The sequence below is a fragment of the Zootoca vivipara genome, chromosome 15 (assembly GCF_965207765.1).
Source record: "Zootoca vivipara chromosome 15, rZooViv2.hap1.1, whole genome shotgun sequence".
NCBI lineage: Eukaryota > Metazoa > Chordata > Lepidosauria > Squamata > Lacertidae > Zootoca > Zootoca vivipara.
The window spans coordinates 14,097,785-14,116,642 of record NC_142598.1 but is presented as its reverse complement, the minus strand read 5'-3'; the positions used below and the strand labels follow the sequence as shown (position 1 = coordinate 14,116,642).

The window sequence follows — 18,858 nt, the reverse complement described above, 5'->3', positions numbered from 1 at the left end:
ATTGGGAAATGGAAAAAAAAATACTATATCAAATCAAATCAATAACCTTTATTAGGCATGACAAATTCAGAAGCTTCAGAACAAAATTATGAGTAAAACATTCACATTATAAACTTCATGAAATAAAAATACATATTAATTGATTTAGTATTTTAGAGCAATATATCAATTTTCAATTAGCATCCCCTGGTCCTCTCCGCAGTGGCCCAATCTCTCTGCGTGAACCGAGCACAAAAACTCAGCCACCACTAAAGTAACTATATATTTTTCCCTTTTGACAGAAATAAATAAAATCTACAGGCATACTACCGGTATCCCTTCCAGAGTGGAGAGAGCCTGCCAAACTACAAACTTTTGTGCTGAGCACGTTTTAGGAAAAGAAATGTTTATTGTTGTTTTGGGTTTTTTTTAATGGGGGCAGAATTGGATTAATTTTGCAGGGATCTATTCTGTGTTGTGCTGCCATTCTCACTTTTCACGGGACACATAAGAAAGCCAGATACATTGTAAAAGAAAATCTTAATTTGCACATCCTGTTTCAACCAGTGTTAAGGTGGACACCTGAGGGTGTTGTGGCTCCCAAGCACACACTAGGAAAAAAAACTTATTTCTGGAGCTAGCACTTCCAGCATAGGGAAGATGCCCGATCAACAACTGCACTTTTATTAAGTCTACCTCCAAAATAAGATTGTTTCAGAATGACCATTAAATTTAAAGCCAATTAACAGAGAAGTGGGATTGCAGAGTTTGGTCAGAAGATACATGGTCCCACCACGTTGCTGAAATAAAGAAGGTCTGGGTCTGGTCTGGTGTTTCCATAATGGAAGAGAGGTGAGATTTAAATGTAAGAATATGAAAATATAAAATAACCCTGTAGCAGAGGGGAGAAACTGGGGAGTTAATCTAGAAAAGCTAGAAGCAAGGGAAAGGTTGAATACCTTTCCACCATCACTTAACCTTCTTCTCTTCTTCTTCTTCGGCGATCACTCGTAGCCGAGTAAGATTGTCTTCCATAAACACGGTTTTAACAATGGGTCCATAAGTGACTGTGGAAGCCAATTCTGGATCCACACGTCCTTCCACAGTGGGGACATTGGTTTCCAGGCGTGAGTTGATCACAGTGTGGATTTGCCAAGCGTGCCTTCCACTTAGCACATTTCTCCCTTGCATCCTGAGATCGAGTTTCTTCAAAGCCCATGGCACCTTTCGTAAAGGCTGTTTTCCAACTGGAGTACTCGCAGGCCAGTGTTTCCCAGTTGTCAGTGTTTATACTACATTTTTTAAGATTTGCCTTGAGACAGTCTTTAAACCTCTTTTGTTGACCACCAGCATTACGCTTTCCATTTTTAAGTTCGGAATAGAGTAGTTGCTTTGGAAGTAGTCACTTTTAAAGTGATTTAAGTGGTTAAATCATTTAACCACTCCCCCTCTCAAAGCTGCATCTCTCTAGGAAGAACAAGAAATAAGTTTTTCACACATTTGCGTATAGCAGGTAACCAGACCAATAATGATATGTTTGTTTTTCTCAAATGAGTTCTCTGATGCTGCTCAATTTCCTGGTTTTTGTGTAGTCTTTAAAACAGCCTCTTCCATAGTTTTATCTGACTTAAGTGTTCTGAAATAATGACCAAATATACTATTTTGGGTGGGGTGGGGTGGAGAAAATCTCATATGAGCAACATGGTTACTGGAATCTAATAAAAGACAGCACACACTCAACTTTGAACGTACACATTAAACTTCCATATATAGTCAGATTTGCCACTTACCGAATGGGAAGCTGTACAGCCATTTTAAGCTGCCTATTGCACATTCACAAACAGCGTGATAAGTCGGAGCTCTTCAAATTTTATGGTCCAGTGGCATCTAATGATTGTTTATTGGATGCATTTAATACACACCAGGGATACCTTAAAGTTTGATTTCTTCTCAGGCAGGAAATAGAGCAAATTGTTATAGCTGTTATTACTTGGAAAGAGTAAGCATGATTGAATGGATCCCCAGTTGTCATTGTGGTTGTGACAAAAATAAAAAGCAAAGGAGAGCATGGTCCCATAGAACATGATTAGCATATGTTTGGGGGGGGGGAGACTGTGGAAGCTGCTCCCTGCACTGGCAGGAAAGGTGGAGAAAACAAGAACTTCAAGGAATGAGAGATAAGGAAAGGGATGTCCAGCTGGTCCAGTAATCAGGCCCAGAGCTGTCGTGTGATTGCATCAGGATCCACTGGATCCCAGGCTAGTTCACCCTTGTCCTCTTCCCACTCCCTGGAAAGCACCATTTGGAAGTGTGGACATTACCGGGATTTCAAAGGCGGAGTTTCCGAAAGGTGGAGCTTTGTCCTGGGGTCTTAAGCAAGTCAATTGAAATATCGTGTATTTGGGGTGTCCTGGTTTTTACTTACTGAAATTTGGAGGCTTTTTGCTGGCTGCTACAAGTGGGAATCCTGGACACATACTGGATGAGGGGAAGCAGGAGCTCCACATCTGCTTGATGTTGGTATCATTCCACAGAAGTCAATAGACAGCTGGATGCCCGGAGAGTTGGTGCAAAGACAACTCCACCCAAATAAAAAAAACCAGTGTGTTTGGATTTCTCTGTAAGCCCATCAGTTCCACTGTAGCTAGAATGGCTATATCTTTTGATACTGAACAATTATATGACATAATTAATAAACAAAAGTGTAAAGCAAGGCATCTTAATTTATCTGCCTTATAAATAGCTCTAATAGCCTTTCTAATTGCCAAAAGTAGTTGAAGTAAAGTATTTGATAAGGGGGGAAACCAATTTAATTAATTTAATATGCTTTAAATGTAGCATTCAAACAAATTCTAAAATTTGTTTAGAAATGTTTATGGAGATATTTGTAAATATGTTAAGATGTAACAGCTGAATAGAATATACTTCCTCAAATTATTTAGATGTTGAGGGGAAAATGAATGTCCTGAAAATTAAGTAATATTCCAGATTAGAGCTGTGACATATGTATGTATGTATGTATGTATGTATGTATGTATGTATGTATGTATGGTTTCTATAATCACAAAGAAACTTCAAAGTTATATAGTCTGACCCCTGAACCCACATAATGTCAAATCCCTTTTTTAGCTCTGGGGCTATTTTTGCAGTGTGTTGCCTTTGGTGTGTTTACCAAGGCTGCACTTCCAATCATTCTGAGATGCTTTGCACTAGTTTTGGCTTCATGAAATAACTCAAAGGGAGTTTCCTTAGTGCAGTATTGCACATAATGAGCAGTTGCCAGAAAGTTGCAGATAGACTGCATCTGTTAGCATGGTTTGCAACATCTCCTGAAAAATCCTGTATTTTCTTTCTGCCACCCCATTTTTGCTACCTCATTTTCTTCAAGAGAGTAGGGATTAGTCAACCTTTCTCTTCCAAGAATGTTTTAAAATCTGAAGAATGGAATTCCACACCTCTGTTACTTTTGAGTGCCATAACTGGCTTGTCAAATTTCATATTTGCTCAAGTAACTCATTTTTTGAACTTTTCAAATGTTTCACCTTTGTGTTGAAGCAGAAATATGAATGAGAATCTATAATAATAATAATAATAATAATAATAATAATAATAATAATAATTTTGTTATTTATACCTCGCCCATCTGGCTGGGTTTCGCCAGCCACTCTGGATGGCTTACACTCAGCATACATAAAAAAATGGTAAAATATCAGACAGTAAAAATACTTTCAGTTGTCTTCTAAAAGTCAGAGAGCCATCAACTATTACAAGACAGTACTTAGCTTCACCCAGACTGGGAGAAAATGTTCCTGTGAGGTCTGCAGACACTTTGCACACACTCACCACTGTCTGCTTCCCTGGAATCTGTCAAGAAAAATTTACTCAGTGGCTGACCTGGGTCTCAGATTTCAGCAGCACCCTGTGGAATGCCAAAATTCAATGCCATCCCCAAGGCTCTGTGCCCAGTGCATTCAAACCAGTCACACTCCCTTAAATCTGTCTCTGATTTACTGCTTCAACTCCAGCCTAATTGGTGTCCATCCAGGTTTCCTGTCCTCTGCCTTCTTACCTCTGATAGCTGGGGAGCTGGGCCCATAACCTGTTGAAAATCTGGGGTGAGATACTCAGGTAGCAGACATTGTCCCCAGTTCTAGTCACCACACAGAGGCATTTTAAGGTCCAAATAGTTTACTGCTGCAGAAGATAAGGCTTTAGTATATCAGTTCCAGGCTTGGTACTGTATATACATACAGCATGTAGGCATTGTAGATAGAAAGTATTTCACTGACTTCTGGTTAAGAGTAGACTCGTAATCTGGTGAACTGGGTTCGCGTCTCTGCTCCTCCACATGCAGCTGCTGGGTGACCTTTGGCTAGTCACACTTCTTTGAAGTCTCTCAGCCCCACTCACTTCACAAGAGTGTTTGTTGTGGGGGAGGAAGAGAAAGGAGAATGTAAGCCGCTTTGAGACTCCTTAGGGTAGTGATAAAGCTGGATATGAAATCCAAACTCCTCCTCCTCCTCCTCCTCTTCTTCTTCTTCTTCTATAGTCAGCTGTGGACTGTCACCATAGCAGTTGACTTGGCTGACCTTACATCTGTTGTTTTTCTCTCATCCATAGGGTGATTTGTGCCCATGAAATAAATTACCCCTTCCCCTGTGTCTGGTTCCTCCAACATCCACCTCCACCATGCCTAATGGTTTTTTTTAAAAATCATTTTAAGTGTGCTTTTCTTAATTTTCTGTCCATGGGAGTTAAAAATTACATTGAACACCTCAAGGGCAGAGCTGACAACATGGGTGATACTTGTTCATGGTCTGCCAACTTTTTAAAAGTGGAAAATCAGCCATTGGAGGCTGCTAGTTTTAATGGAGGAATGGCAGGGAGAAGGAGCTGCTGCCAGTTTTCTGCTCAAAATCACCCTGATGAAACTGCTTTGCCTCTAGCAGGGGGCAGGGGGAGAGATAGTTAGGGTTCTGGTATTTTTTCCTCTGATGGCTGGAGAGGCAAGTAGGAGGGAATGGGAAAATCTCCTTCATTCCTGACTGCAGCCTCTGATACAGTTTGGTACATTTCAGTAATAAATGAACATTTGGACACTCTTCATACATCTCCCAAGTATTGTCTCGTTTGACCCTTAATAAAAGGACCGATGTTTTGGTATGCAAATCTGTAATGTAAGTTTAATAATGAAGTATAATCTTCAGCACAAAATGCAGAATAGGTAAGTTGATACCTTTTATTGGAAGAAGAATATATATACAGGTTTCCAAGTTACATGGAAACTCTGTCAGGCAGCAAAGAATGCTAACTAATTCTAAGGAGAGAAAGGAAATAATGCAAAAATCTTTGCTATTCATTTAAACAGGGGCCTAATTGCAAAATGGCTTGCGCATGAAATATACATACGACACCACATTAATGCAAGCTTTGTGTTTGGCAGACTGTTGTGTTAATTGAAAATGCTAAGCTTCCTTCTCTTCCACAAACAAAAATAACCATAGAACAGGATGCTGAAACAGCTGCATCAGTAGCTAAAACAGCAATGTATAAATGCCCAGGAAGAATAGGCCAATGTTTGCAGCTGCCATAGTTCTGCTTGCATGGTAACATTATAATACCTGTGATAGAGTTTATTTTAGGAAACAACCACAGTGCTTCCTTTCCTGAAGGTCCATTCTTGCAAAGTCTCATGGAAGCTGTAGTGAGGGGACCAGAAAAGACACCTCTTGTTCGGTGGGTTTGTCTCTCAGATGAGTGACAGCTGCCACCGAAGAGGAGAACCTCTTATTATGGCATGGCTCTCTTTCAATTTTGTCCAAGTCCTCCCCAGCTCCAAGTGAGCCAGAGCCGTAGATGCCGTGAAAAAAAAAAACACATCATGAAATATTAGCCTCAATGATCAGATTCCTGAGTTGCTTCAAAGGTCACATTTACATGCTGTATGCCCTTACGGCATTCCCGACTTTTTGAAAAGTCAGATTGATTGCTCATTGGGCAAGATACTCTTCAGTAAATTATGTTTCATGTTTTATAAGTCAGTTGCAGCCATCTGTGAGATTTAAAGTATGAAGGGGTTAAAGCAGGCATCCCCAAACTTCGGCCCCCCAGATGTTTTGGACTACAGTTCCCATCTTCCCCGACCACTGGTCCTGCTAGCTAGGGATCACGGGAGTTGTAGGCCAAAACATCTGGAGGGCCGCAGTTTGGGGATGCCTGGGTTAAAGTAATCGACTCCCAACAGCAGTTTTGCCAGTTTTGAGATCCTCTTAGCCTGATGCATGCAGACCACACCAGTGCAAAACTCAGAATATAAGCTCATGATAGTTTCATTTTGCATTCTGAGCACAGAAAAAAAATGTTGGGAAAGGAAACTCATCTTGCAATACATCAAAGCATTATCAGCTGGGGATATATTTTTATTATCAACCCACCATTTCTGAAATGCAGCAGCAATGGAGCTTCACTCCCAAAAAAAACTCACATCAAATTTCACCACTTAAATATATCCCATCATAATGATGTTAAAGGTACAAAGCCTCTGTTTAAAGTAATGGCAACCCCAGAAATGAGCAAGAGAGAGAGAGAGAATTGGAGGCTATATTTTTTTTCCATCAAGTATGAACAAGAATAAACTTTATCTGATCTTATCTAAAAGAGTTGGCTCAGGTGTGCCATTTTGGGAACCTGTTCTGGCTTCTTTTGGTAATCCCCACTAAGTTTTTTGGATCGGCACTGAATCCAGAAACACTCTCCAATTGTGTACCTGGTACTTAGGGGGGAATGCAACCCTATCCAAAAGAGACTGAATCTCCGAGCAACAGTACTTCTGCCTTGTCTGGATTCAACTTTAGATTGTTTACCCACATCACTGACCTCAGTCATCAGTTCAGAAGGTCCTTTGCCTCCATCTAGAATTTTATTTCAAAGAATATCTGCATATTTGAAAATGACTGTATTCTCATATTTCTTTGCATAGCAGGTATTCAATCTCTTGTGAGCATTCAGCTCTTGATGCATTAAACTACCAAAAACAGAAGATCATAAGGATAGATTTATGTTCAACTGTCTTGCTACCTTATGCCCATTTTGTCATTGGGAAAACTCAGAATGGAAATGTAATTTCCCCAAATCATTTACCATTAGGGGATATTAAATCAGATAAAATGAAGCTATTAATAATTTAGTTTAGGTCATGAATCACCTAGCTTGATTCTAAAGGTCAGTTGCATTTCTAGAAATATTCATGAAAACAGAAAACTCCTGAATCTAATTAAGCTTCAGACCTTCTAATCCTAAATTTATTTCCCTTTTCACTAAATCGTTCAGATCTTCACCTACTATGGAAGCTGACAGTCTGACTGAACAGCAGTGAATAGCTTGCAGCTAGATTTAATGGCTGTTTTAGGGCTTTTATAAAGATTTTCTATGACAGAAACGGAAGGTCTTAGCAAGTAGAATCTGTGCTATTTTCTCCTGCTTCCTCCAGAGGTAATTATCTTACTCCATCAATAGCACTGTCAGAAACCAGGCATATAATTCAGCTTTTAAATGAACAAGCAATGTGATATTTCCTGCCTCCTAGTGGAACGTTACACTGCTCCCATTCCTCTCTGTCACTTACTCACACTTGATATATGCTTCTTAGATGCCCTCTTACATGCCATATTTTCCTGCATTTCCATTACAGATGTTGGCTTCGACTTGACACGTATTTCATCTGGAGCTTTATAGGACCTGCAACCTTGATAATTATGGTAAGAATTCCTGATTGGCATGACTTTCAGTGCATGTTTTTTATCGCATACTTAGCAGGCAGTACCTGGTGTTGCCTGGTAATTGAATCCTGGTCTGTGAGGCTGCACACATTGGGAAAAAGTTTGTGCAACCAAAGTGCAGTGTGGGGCTGTTTGGAAGTCCTTTTTCAATCACTCCTGTGGTGATCTTTGCGGAGGCTGCCTGCCGCTCCTTTCCCCCACCTCCTACTTGCCCTTCAGCATCCCTGGATTGCCACCAGGTGGGCCAAACCAAGGTGGTCCAGCACTAATATTTGCCCACTTAAGGAGTGTTCTTGTCAACCTGTGCAAATAAAAGGGTGTACATGATAGACTGAACCCACATCTGTTCCTTATTCTGCTAAAGGTTCAACAGAGCCAAGATGTTTTTATCCTTGGTCTTAGAGACATCTACAGAAACAGTGTTTAACTGTTGTCTTCTGGATGCTATCTCGGTTGTGTGCACCTTCAATAAAGATTCCTATGGGTACATCAGTTGAGGATTTTTGTATCTTTACAGAGTATAACAGGATTTGCTTTGTCTAGTCATAGCAGCATGGATTTTTAGCAATTGCTTCCCTTCCTGTGCATCCTATTATTCTGTTCTGCCTTTGTGTTTGCACATTTTCAAAAGTCCTGCACAGCAGTGTCACCACTGTGACTGAAGAGCAAGGATTGAATAACACGCTATAGAGATCTGGAAAAGCCATGTGTCAGATTTTAAGCATCTGCTTTTTTCCCTGTAAAAGAACTTGTTAAGATCAGTCTGTTTGACATCGTGTCTTTGTGTTGCCCTATGGGCTTCCAGTGCCCCTTTTCTACAAGTCACCTTTGAAAACTGTCTATTTGGACTGACACTACAAACTAATTTCTTAATCCACTTCATCTGCTATGAAGAATGCAAATAAAAGACTAAGGCCCAGCTCTCAGTAATGTCATAAATCAGTGTCTGGGCTGTGCCACTTCAGCTTGCAGGTGGGCGCTCACATATTGGTACACAGGGCCGGTGCATCCATTTAGGCGAACTAGGCAGTTGCCTAGAGTGTGTAAATGGAGGGGGCGCAAAACCCCGCAAAAACCCTGCGCCACCGCCACCCTCCCACAGCGCGCGCGCTCCTCCCGCCTATGGAGGTCCTATGGAGCGCGAGCCAAAAGGAGAGCTCAGCGCCCTCCCGCCTACGGAGGGGACGCTGTGAGCTCCTCAGTGACTGTAATGAACGAGCGGTGGCGGCGGCAGCGCCCGTAGCTGAAGCCTTCAGCTATGGGCGCTGCTGCCGCCGCTGCTCACTCACTCGCTGCAGCCGCCGCTGAGGATCTCACAGCATGCCCTCCATAGGCGGGATGAGTGTGAGCCAAAAGGAGAGCTCAGTGCCCTCCCACCTATGGAGGGGACGCTGTGAGCTCCTCAGCGGCTGCAATGAGCGGGCAGCGGCAGCGCCCGTAGCTGAAGCCTTCAGCTATGGGCGCTGCTGCCGCCGCTGAGGACCTCAAGGCATGTCCTCCATAGGCGGGAGGGCGCTGAGCTCTCCTTTTGGCTTGCGCTCCCCCCGCCTATGGAGGGGATGCAGGGGCGCCAGGAGGTGATTTTGCCTAGGGCGCAAAAAGCCCTAGCACCGGCCCTGTTGGTACAGTCCAGCATACAAAAAAAGTATCATCCCACAAAGAAAACTAGCATGTCAGAGAGGTAGCTAGTCTAGAGTCTTCTCTTTGACATCTAGTGCTTTACCTGTAAGAATTTTTACTTTTGTGTGGAGGAATATACAGTAATGGGAGTCTCCACTTGCTGTGTGAACTAGTGCAGTCCATACATAGTTTTACCGCCCTAGAGAAAACTAGGCCTTGGGTTAATCCCCTTCTTTTTCTCATAACTTGCTTCTTATTTTTAATTTCAGCTTAATGTAATCTTCCTTGGGATTGCTCTTTATAAAATGTTTCATCATACAGCCATATTGAAACCTGAATCTGGGTGTCTCGACAATATCAAGTAAGTGAATTTTGACTGATTGTGTTCCCAACTGTGTTTCTTTGTAAACAGCACATAATTATTCTAGGATAATGCCAGCAAGAAAATACTAGGTTGGATCCAGAAAAAGTTGATTGGAATCAAGACCCACACTGAAATTGATGAGACAAGTCAGTCCAGACTTGAGTCCCATTGCCTTCAGTGGGAGTTAAGTGAAACGTATGTAGGCTGGATCCAACCCAAAGTGTTGATTTTCTTGTGATCCAACATTTCACTATTGTACAATACCATTAAGGCATAGTAGCAACCACGTGAGAGTTCCTTTTCCATGAAGGGAACTCATGCAACTATAGTGCAGGGTTGCATAGTTTTGGCAGTGTGATTCTGTGTGAAAGACCCAGTCTACATGAATGTCACACTCCCGTGCAACCTTTTATGTAAAAGCAGCTGCTTCTACGTCTGAAAGGCATCTAGGAATGTTTAGCAAGGTGCAGTGATACCTTTTTAGAATGGCCAATGCCCAAAGACAGCTGTTTAAAAAACTAACAGCAGCCCTCAATAGTTAAGAAAAAGATGTATTTATTCTTCTGCAATAAAAAGTATACATGTAATTCATACTGAAAGTAGAAGTAAATAATAGGAAGGAAATGGATACAGTTGTAGGTTGTTTAATTATTTCATTGTGCTTAGTGTTCCAGGATACTGACTTACTGGGTGCAAATGGTTCTGTAACTTGTATCAAAGGGAACTTTGAATGTCCTAGTAGACTACTTCCTGGTGTTTTTTACTGACAGCAAAGTCCAACCAGAGAGCGAAGTACGCCCTATGTTATTTTGTCTGCCAATGGGACCCCTTCTCTAGGACTTGACCACTTTTAAATCAGATTGAGAAGTTATTGTCTCCATGGGTTAGCTGTTTCTGTTGTCATGACTTAAATTCAAAACCATAGACATTGAGGAATGGAAGCCAGATAGTGATAGTCTGGTTCAATTCAGACCAATTATCCAAACTATGATTTGGAGGAAAGAGAACGAGCTGTGAACTCACACCCTTGATCTTCCCGCTACCTTCTCTTCTCTCTCTTCTCCTCTCTTCTTTATCCATCTTTATCTCAGCTTCTGTCCCATTTTCCTGTTTAGTAGTAGCAATAGTTTGCTGTCACATCTGACTTGGCGGACATATGGATAGTGCTCACCCTCCAAATCAGAAAGCATGGGTTGATAAAACTCTGCTAAAATTTATCCTTTTACATCCATAGCATCAGCTAAGATCTTATAATTAAATGTCAATGATTCCCATCCATTAGCATCTAGCAGCTTAAGATTGGGAAAGTTTTTAGTACAAATTTTGATCATTAATTACTCTTTTTATTGTGCCTAATGTATTCCTCCCTCATTCAAAATGACTGCTTCTACTTCATCTGAATCTAACTCACTTTTAAAATCCTCTCCTTGTTTACAAAAAAATCATTGTTTGATTTCCCTGTATTCTATGGACAACCAGAAAGGAAAAACCCATCGATATTGCTTTTTCCCCCTTTATTTAACCTAGATCTTAAAATTTTAATTCTTATATCTTGTTGAGTGTAATTGAATGTTAGAGAAAACCTTTAAACTACCTATTAGCAATTTCAGTTCCTTCTACCAAAAACAATACTATCTTTTGAAATCCACATTTGGTATTTAACCAGAATATTTTGTGCCCCCCAAACTTCTATTACTAGTACTCTTTTTAAAAAAATATCAGTGCAACGTATGTAAAAGTTCAAGAAAATAACTAAGGCAGCAGAATATTTTACTTAATATGGACCTGACATTAAAAACAATCAAACAAACCCTTACACTACTTTCCAAAGACTAGGAATGGGCCCAAATAGGCCTGTAGTGGAGTTAAGTAGAACCTAGTGGACTATTTAGTCCATAGCTGCCAAGTATCCCGTTTTCGCCGGGAAACCCCCTTTTTTCCTACCGTTTCCCAGCGGTCTCCCGTATAGGTTATTATCCCGTTATTCTCCCTTAAATCCGCTTCTGCCGGCGGCCATTTTTCTCATGCCGCTTTGCCCTTCTATGGGCACCAGAAAATGGTGGCGCCGGAAGGTGCTTCTACGCGTGTCCGGAAACGCGTAGACACAACTTCCGGTGGCGCTTTGCCCTTCTATGGGCACCAGAAAATGGCGGCGCCAGTGCCAGAAGTCGCTTTTACGCGTTTCCGGTCATGCGTAGAAGCGACTTCCGGCACTGGCACCGCCATTTTCTGGTGCCCATAGAAGGGCAAAGCGCCACCGGAAGTTGTGTCCACGCAACTTCCGGTGTTGCAGGCTGCCGGTCCCGGATTTTTCCGTCCAGGACTTGGCAGGTATGATTTAGTCCAATACCCTGTTGAAGTGCAAAAAAAATCCAGAGCTGGAGCATCTGTGGACTGTCCAGCCTCTATTTGAAGACCTCCAGCAAGTGGTCCCCATCCCCCACCTAGTTCAGTAGCTGAACTTTTCTTCCTAAAGAAATCTTTGTTTTTGTAGCTTAAGATCTAATTCTGTCCACTGGGACAACAGAGAATAAGGCTCTTCTATGTGACTATAAAGGTTTTTGAAATGAGTGCCAGCATGTCGTCGTCGTCCTCCCTCAGTTTCTTCCTTTTCCGTATTTTGTTCCTTGTCCTCAGGAGGACAAGATATGCTTCCTTTTTAAAGACAGCTTCTGGGTGGAAGGGGAAATGGAATGTACTGTGCTGCCTTCTCACTGCAACATTTTGTTGTGGGTCCTCCTTTTGGTAGTTTAGCTTCAAACGAAGTAAAAGATGGGCAGCTAGTCGCCAATTAATAGAAGACTGTCACCTCGGCTTTCATGGACTGTAGGAAAGAAAAATCTGACCTCCTTAACTTCCAAGAACATCCCAAGGCTGCAAACCACATTGAGCAGGATGTGTTGCCAAACACATGGCTCATATCACACAGGTGGCTCATGTCACATAGTCCCCTCCATGTCTATAAAACAGATAAACTCAGAAACGGAACCTAGTTTGAGTGAAATAGAGGCGTGTTGCTCCAGGTCCGCCCCATACTAGTGAGTAGGGAGCATATCTCCATGGGAATCTCACCCAATGTCCTTATAAACAGATTGAACTAACAAATGAAGCTGTCTTAGAGTGGGGGAGCTCATTGGTCCATCAGAGTCAGTACTATCTACCATTTGTTGTTGTTTAGTCGTGTCCAACTCTTTGTCACCCCATGGACCAGAGCACGCCAGGCACTCCTGTCTTCCACTGCCTCCTGCAGTTTGGTCAGACTCATGTTTGTAGCTTCGAGAACACTGTCCAACCATCTCATCCTCTTGTCATCCCCTATCTACCATAGTGGTTTCCAAACATCTTCCTCCACAATCCCCTTAAAAACTGTTTAGGGTTTCGGCTTAATGATTTTTCTGCCTGTTGTAGCAATTGCAATGCACTGGTCTAGATGCTGTGTGATTTTTAATGGTATTTTACTTGTCTCTTTCCTCTTTTATTGTATATTATTGTAATGCAATTTGAATTCAACAGGGCGTTGAATTCAGCTAACGAATCCTATCAATGGAAGCCCTCTACAAGGATTTCCCTTTGTGCAATGGGGTTTCCCCTCCCTTCTCCCCCATGCGCCCCTTTCATTTGCCAGAACTGCGGGGGAAGAACGCCCCTGAACAGCACATGCTTGCCTTGAAGGAACAATTGCCTTAGTGAGACAGTGATCCCCCCCCTGCAAATAGAATTCAGATTGTAATACAATATAAGAAATAAAAGAAGCAATAAAATAAGAAAATGAAATAAAGAAAAGAAGCAATAAAACACAGTGAAAAATGAATCTGTAAATCTAATTGGATAGATGTGCTGTCTCCCACCTTCAACTACAAATCCACAGACACGTCACGGACCACCTGAATGAAGCTTGTTGAGGACAGGTTGGGTATTCTCTGGTCTACATCAAATAGCAGCAGTTCTCCAAGGTCTTTGGCAAAGTCATTTCCTTTCTGTGCCACCTGATTCATGAAAAACATGAATGGTACGCTTTGACCTTGAAACTTGAAACTAGAGCTGATGAAGAATAAACCGAAACAGGGCCTTGTCCTGGATTCCTAAAAACTGGATTGCTACTGGAATTTGTCTTATTATTCTCAACTCAAAACTTTCTAAAAATGAATCTACTACCTGGCCAGAGCTCTTGGAATCTTTTCACCTGATTTTTTTTTTGTGACAGAAGATGCTAGGACTCTTTGCACGTGAAACATTTGCGTTACCACTGAGGTATAGCAGAACAGGGTTGACCTTATGGAATATCACAGAGAAGGCTCTGGGAAGATGAAGAGAAACCTTTTAGCCATTGTTCCTTCCAGAGATGAGTAGAACCTGCACCACCTGATGAACTCCCATAGCAACAGCTTCAGAAAAGGGTCAGTGAGTGCAGTTGCCTCTATTCATCCCTAAAATGGAGGTTATCAACCAAGGCCACAAGTACAGTCTTGGTGCCAAGCCCAAGCTAAAAGTCAGGACTAGCAGAGGTCTTTGAAATGGCTCCCATCCAACTATACATCATTCAACAAACTTCTCTGAATTCAAAATGAGGACTGAAAGTAGAGAAAAGGGTAGCTAACAGAAAAAGCCACACTCAGGATCCATATTGTTGCGCAGGTGCCAAACAACTATAGATATGACACTAGTGGGCACTGCTTCTCTCAACTGGCTTTGACTCAGGATGAGCATGGCCCCAGTTTCCAAGTAGCCATGCTAGCAAGCACATTCTACATTGGCATGTGATTCCAGGCCAAATGAACAGGACGTGAATGAGCCTTTGAAGGCTCTCTGTTGTGACCCTAGGATCCAGAAGAGACCTGGACACTCGGTTATACCATAGTTTCACCTGCTGGAGATCCAAACCAGAGTCCTGGCAATGAGGTTGATGCTGTTGATCAGGGGACCACTGAGCTTGAGGCTGGCAGGCAGGAGCCCACTGAAGCAGATATCGGTGCCCCAGTGCAAGGACCCTCCCGGGCATCTTCCCTGAGCTCAGGAAACTGAGTGCCTTCCATACTACCTCGCCAGTCCAACAGTGAAGGGAGTGCACCAGGTCAGGGAGCACCAACCAATTTTAAGTGCAGAGGGTTGGCATTTAAAGAGACTTCAGTTATCCCCAAACAGGCAGAGCCTAGGAGAGGTGGATTAAAGGCAGGGACTTAAAGTATCTCACTTCACTTTCAATCCTTGTCAAAGCAAGCTGCTCATTAGGAACTTTCCACGACGTTGTAACAACTAACCTTCCTTGCTGCCTCATCCCATGGGTTCCTCTGCAGGTCCAGAACAGGACACTCTGGGTCTTAACAACAAGGAGTTAAGAAAACTATATGGAATGCATGTGGGCACCAAGAAATACCTAGTAGATCTTTTTTCCATTCAAAATGTAATTGTTCTTCCAATATATCAAAATGTTTAAAGGTTAGGCCAAGAACTAGGGGGAAATGATTTATTCTAGCACATTTTTACTCATCATAGCTTTTCAGGCACAATTTAGGTTACTGGTCTTCTAAGATTCATCCTGACCCTTTTCACCGTGATCTGAGAAGTCATAGGTGCGATTCTGTTTTTAGCAATGTGGTTGTTTCCACGTTGGTGTCATTCTGCACCATAATGGTAACATAATGAAATCCAAAAGGGTCGTGTTGCACTCAAAAGACTAACATTTATTGTGACAAAAACTAAGGCCTAGAGCCCACATTCACATGTGTGTGAATGTTAAAGGCAATATGAGTTGAACAGTTAATCTGAATCATTGTGCACATTCACCACACGTCATGGATAATGTGCACATCATCTGTCCATGAAGAGGGAATTATGCACATTTCCTGGTCAATGTACATGAGTATTGTGTGTTTCTCAACAAGAATGTCCATGTAGCAATTTCACTTTCTTCCAGATATCATACAGAGCACACCGCACATTGATTATGGCTAGCCCAATGATACAGCTGTGTTTGCTATAGCTGCTTAAACAGGATTTACTTCAGGCATTTTTTTTAGACTAGCATACCCGCCTAACCAAATAAAGAAACAGATTAACAGGTATCACTCATTTATATCCGACTATAGGGCAAACCTAGGAGAGAACGTAACAGAATATCCCTTGTCACCTACAGATCTCAGCCAAAATTGTTCCAAAGTATCCCCAATTATTCTGAACAATGGTACTTCCCTATTGGGCCTTGGGTGGTTGCCAGCTAGTAATCTAAAAAACCTTCTGCACACAGCAGCTAACAGAGAAACATAACCAAGGACTAAGCTGAGTAAAAGACACAGAGGCCAGCTTTTCATTACCCACTCAAACAACATTATTATAGGATCTAGTAGCATTAGTCATACCACCAAGCATTCGTTCATTTGCTCATTCTCCAGCATGATTTAATAATCGGCTACCAACAATGCCATTCTGCATTTGAATTTCCATTCTGTACTGCTTAATGTAAATAGGCAAAAAAAACGCATTGCAGGGCCTGCTATTAATAACATAAAATGGTGTGTTCAAGTGTTATTTATTAAAACTGTTTATTATACAGTTGGTAAATGATCTAATAATTTGTATTATTACAACCATGCCAGAGCTTTTAGCCCAGGAAGGGAGGGAGGGAGGGAGGAAGATAGTCCCATTCAGTTCTCTAAAGATGGCACGTTTGAGACACTATGCTGTAGTGAATGGAGTACTGGATTGGTAGCAGAGACTCCTGAGTCTGCACTGTGGATTGAGGTTCCCTAAGTATAGAGCGTTCCAAGTGGGAATAGTATTGGAGTCCCAAAGTAAGATATCAACTAGGTGACCGGCAACCAACAGCATAGTTGAGGCAGGTAAATGTTAGGTTTCAGAAGTAGCAGCAAGTGAGCAAAGGGCCCAGAATGAAGCAGCATAGTCCAAGAAGGTAAACTGTCAGGTGTCAAGGGAGCATCAACTGTGAGAAAGTGTGGAGAGCAGGAGCTCAGTCTTGCAGTTTCTATGGATGAATTGTTTGGAAGTGACACCGCTAGGGCCTCTAAGACAAGGATATCACAACTTCCCTGAGCGGGTCTCTGAAAAGGGAGCGTTCAGCATTAATGAATGAATTTTGCTTCGTGGTGGCCTCAAGCCCAGAACACTGCTCAGCAAATCAAGTGGAATGAGCATCTGTGAGGATTGGCAGTCTTTGTGGCCTGGTCAGAAGGGGATCAGCATGCCAAGGACCTGAGGCAAACTTACTATAGCAAGGCCTCTAGGGCATTAATAAGTGCTTACTGTACTGCACACTGCAGAGGCTTCAGAGATGATTGACACTTCTTCATCTTGGCTTGCTCAGACTGACTCATTGACATGTACAGTATTCAACATCATGGCATACAAGATGTAACAAGAGATGCTAGTGATGTAGTTAGAAACAGGAAGATCTACCCTATGGAGTTCAGAGCTGCATACCTTGCTCCACGACTTTTCAGATTTGCTGCAGTGCAGGACAGGAATGACTTTTCAAGTCTGCCTCACTTCCCATGGGAATTTTTATCTATATTGTGCCCTGACATACTTGGCGTCCTGATGATGAACCATCTTCAGCATGGCATCCCGCTTGAGAATAGGGATGCCCTCTTACCTGAGCATAGCTGTCAACCCTCCTTTTTTTGCGGGAAACTCCCTTATTCCAAGCCACAGCTGTCGGCCTTCCCCATTTTTGCTGGGAATTCCCTTATTCCAGCACCGTTTCTCGCTGCTATCTTGGATTGTTAGATATACTGTAGACTGTCCCTGGGACAGGTGAGGCTGCTGCTGATCCCTTATTTTCAAATCCAAAAGTTGACAGCTATGTACCTGAGATGCCTGTTCTCATAGGCATATATACCATCTATGTGTATGAGACATGGGGAATCCTAGAGCCTGTCCTGGCTTACAGAATTGCCCAGCTCTGAGTGCAGTTGAAGCACAGGACAATGCTGGCTGACATTATCTGGTGGTTCAAACACATTTATATGCAGTAATTTCCTGGACACCCAACAGTACATCTATCTACTCCAGGTGTTTGAAAGAAGAAGACATCTAGTACACTTGAGCAAATCAGTAACACTGCATACTGTATTCTTTCATTTATTCATGAAGAGTATTTATAACCCCACCTTTTGTTCCAAAGACCCTTCAAGGCTCTAACAATTATTAAAATACAACACACTTCTGCAAATGTGCTGCACACTGATTCAACCTCCACCCTCGGCATTTGAGTGACGAAGCTGCACACTTCAGCAAAGGAGCAACCATGTGACAGAAATTCAGTGCCCACAAGATGCCATGGCCATTGGCTTTGATTGCTTTAAAATGAGATCAATCAAATTCATGGAGGATAAAAGCTATCAGTGGTTATTAGCCATGAGAGCAAGATGGAACCTTTTGTGGTTAGAATACCTCTGAATACCAGATGTTACAGAGCAAGTGTGGGGACGGGGGGGGACGGGGGAGAGACAGCCCCTGCCACTTTTGGGATCTCGCTAAAGCCCACACAAAAACATGTTTAGGAACCACATGGAGAACACCAGGATCCAGCCCAGGTAGGCAGTGCCGGCCTCCAAACTTCCAGGGCTGCCTCAAGGATCTTTGTGAGAGAGTGATATAGAGCCCTCACTTGCGGTCTAAAATGTCATTTTTAGCCATTGAATTTAAGGATGAGCAGTTCCTCCAGTAGGTTCACTCTGTCCCATGGTCCAATCTGCATGCCTTCCAGTTTAAAATTATGAATTCGCCCATGCCCAGTTCGCTGCAGTTTAGACTGCAGTTTTGCAGCACATTTGATCATTAATTAATCAGTGCAGCATTGATTAAATCAGTGCTAAAAATAATCAATGTGAATGTATTATTGCCTTAGGATTCCTCACCCTGCTTTGATTTCAACCTTGTGCATACATGCTGATGTGCATCACTAGTAACCAAAGGAGGATATGAACTAAAAACTGTGGGAAAATCCTGAGCCAGAATCTCCCCTCGGCTTGATCCTGCTTATGGCCCACACTTGGGCAACATTTCATTGATGGAGTGGGGAGTTGAGCAGGGACAAATTTCCCAGCAGTAACACTTCCTCCTGCTGCTGAGTGTAAATGCTCTTCAATGCAAGTTCAACTT

The 18,858-nt window shown here is 42.3% G+C and overlaps 1 protein-coding gene across 7 annotated transcripts in view; it reads left to right on the top strand.

The window, feature by feature from the left end:
- Window positions 1-18,858, top strand: part of ADGRL3 (adhesion G protein-coupled receptor L3) — a 506,197-nt gene that overhangs the window by 390,839 nt on the left and 96,500 nt on the right. For all 7 annotated transcript variants that reach the window (XM_088658771.1, XM_088658770.1, XM_088658773.1 and 4 more), the window contains 2 exons: window positions 7,670-7,736; window positions 9,647-9,738. In XM_088658771.1, the coding sequence (XP_088514897.1) occupies window positions 7,670-7,736; window positions 9,647-9,738 (159 nt within the window). The remainder of the gene's footprint in view (window positions 1-7,669; window positions 7,737-9,646; window positions 9,739-18,858) is intronic.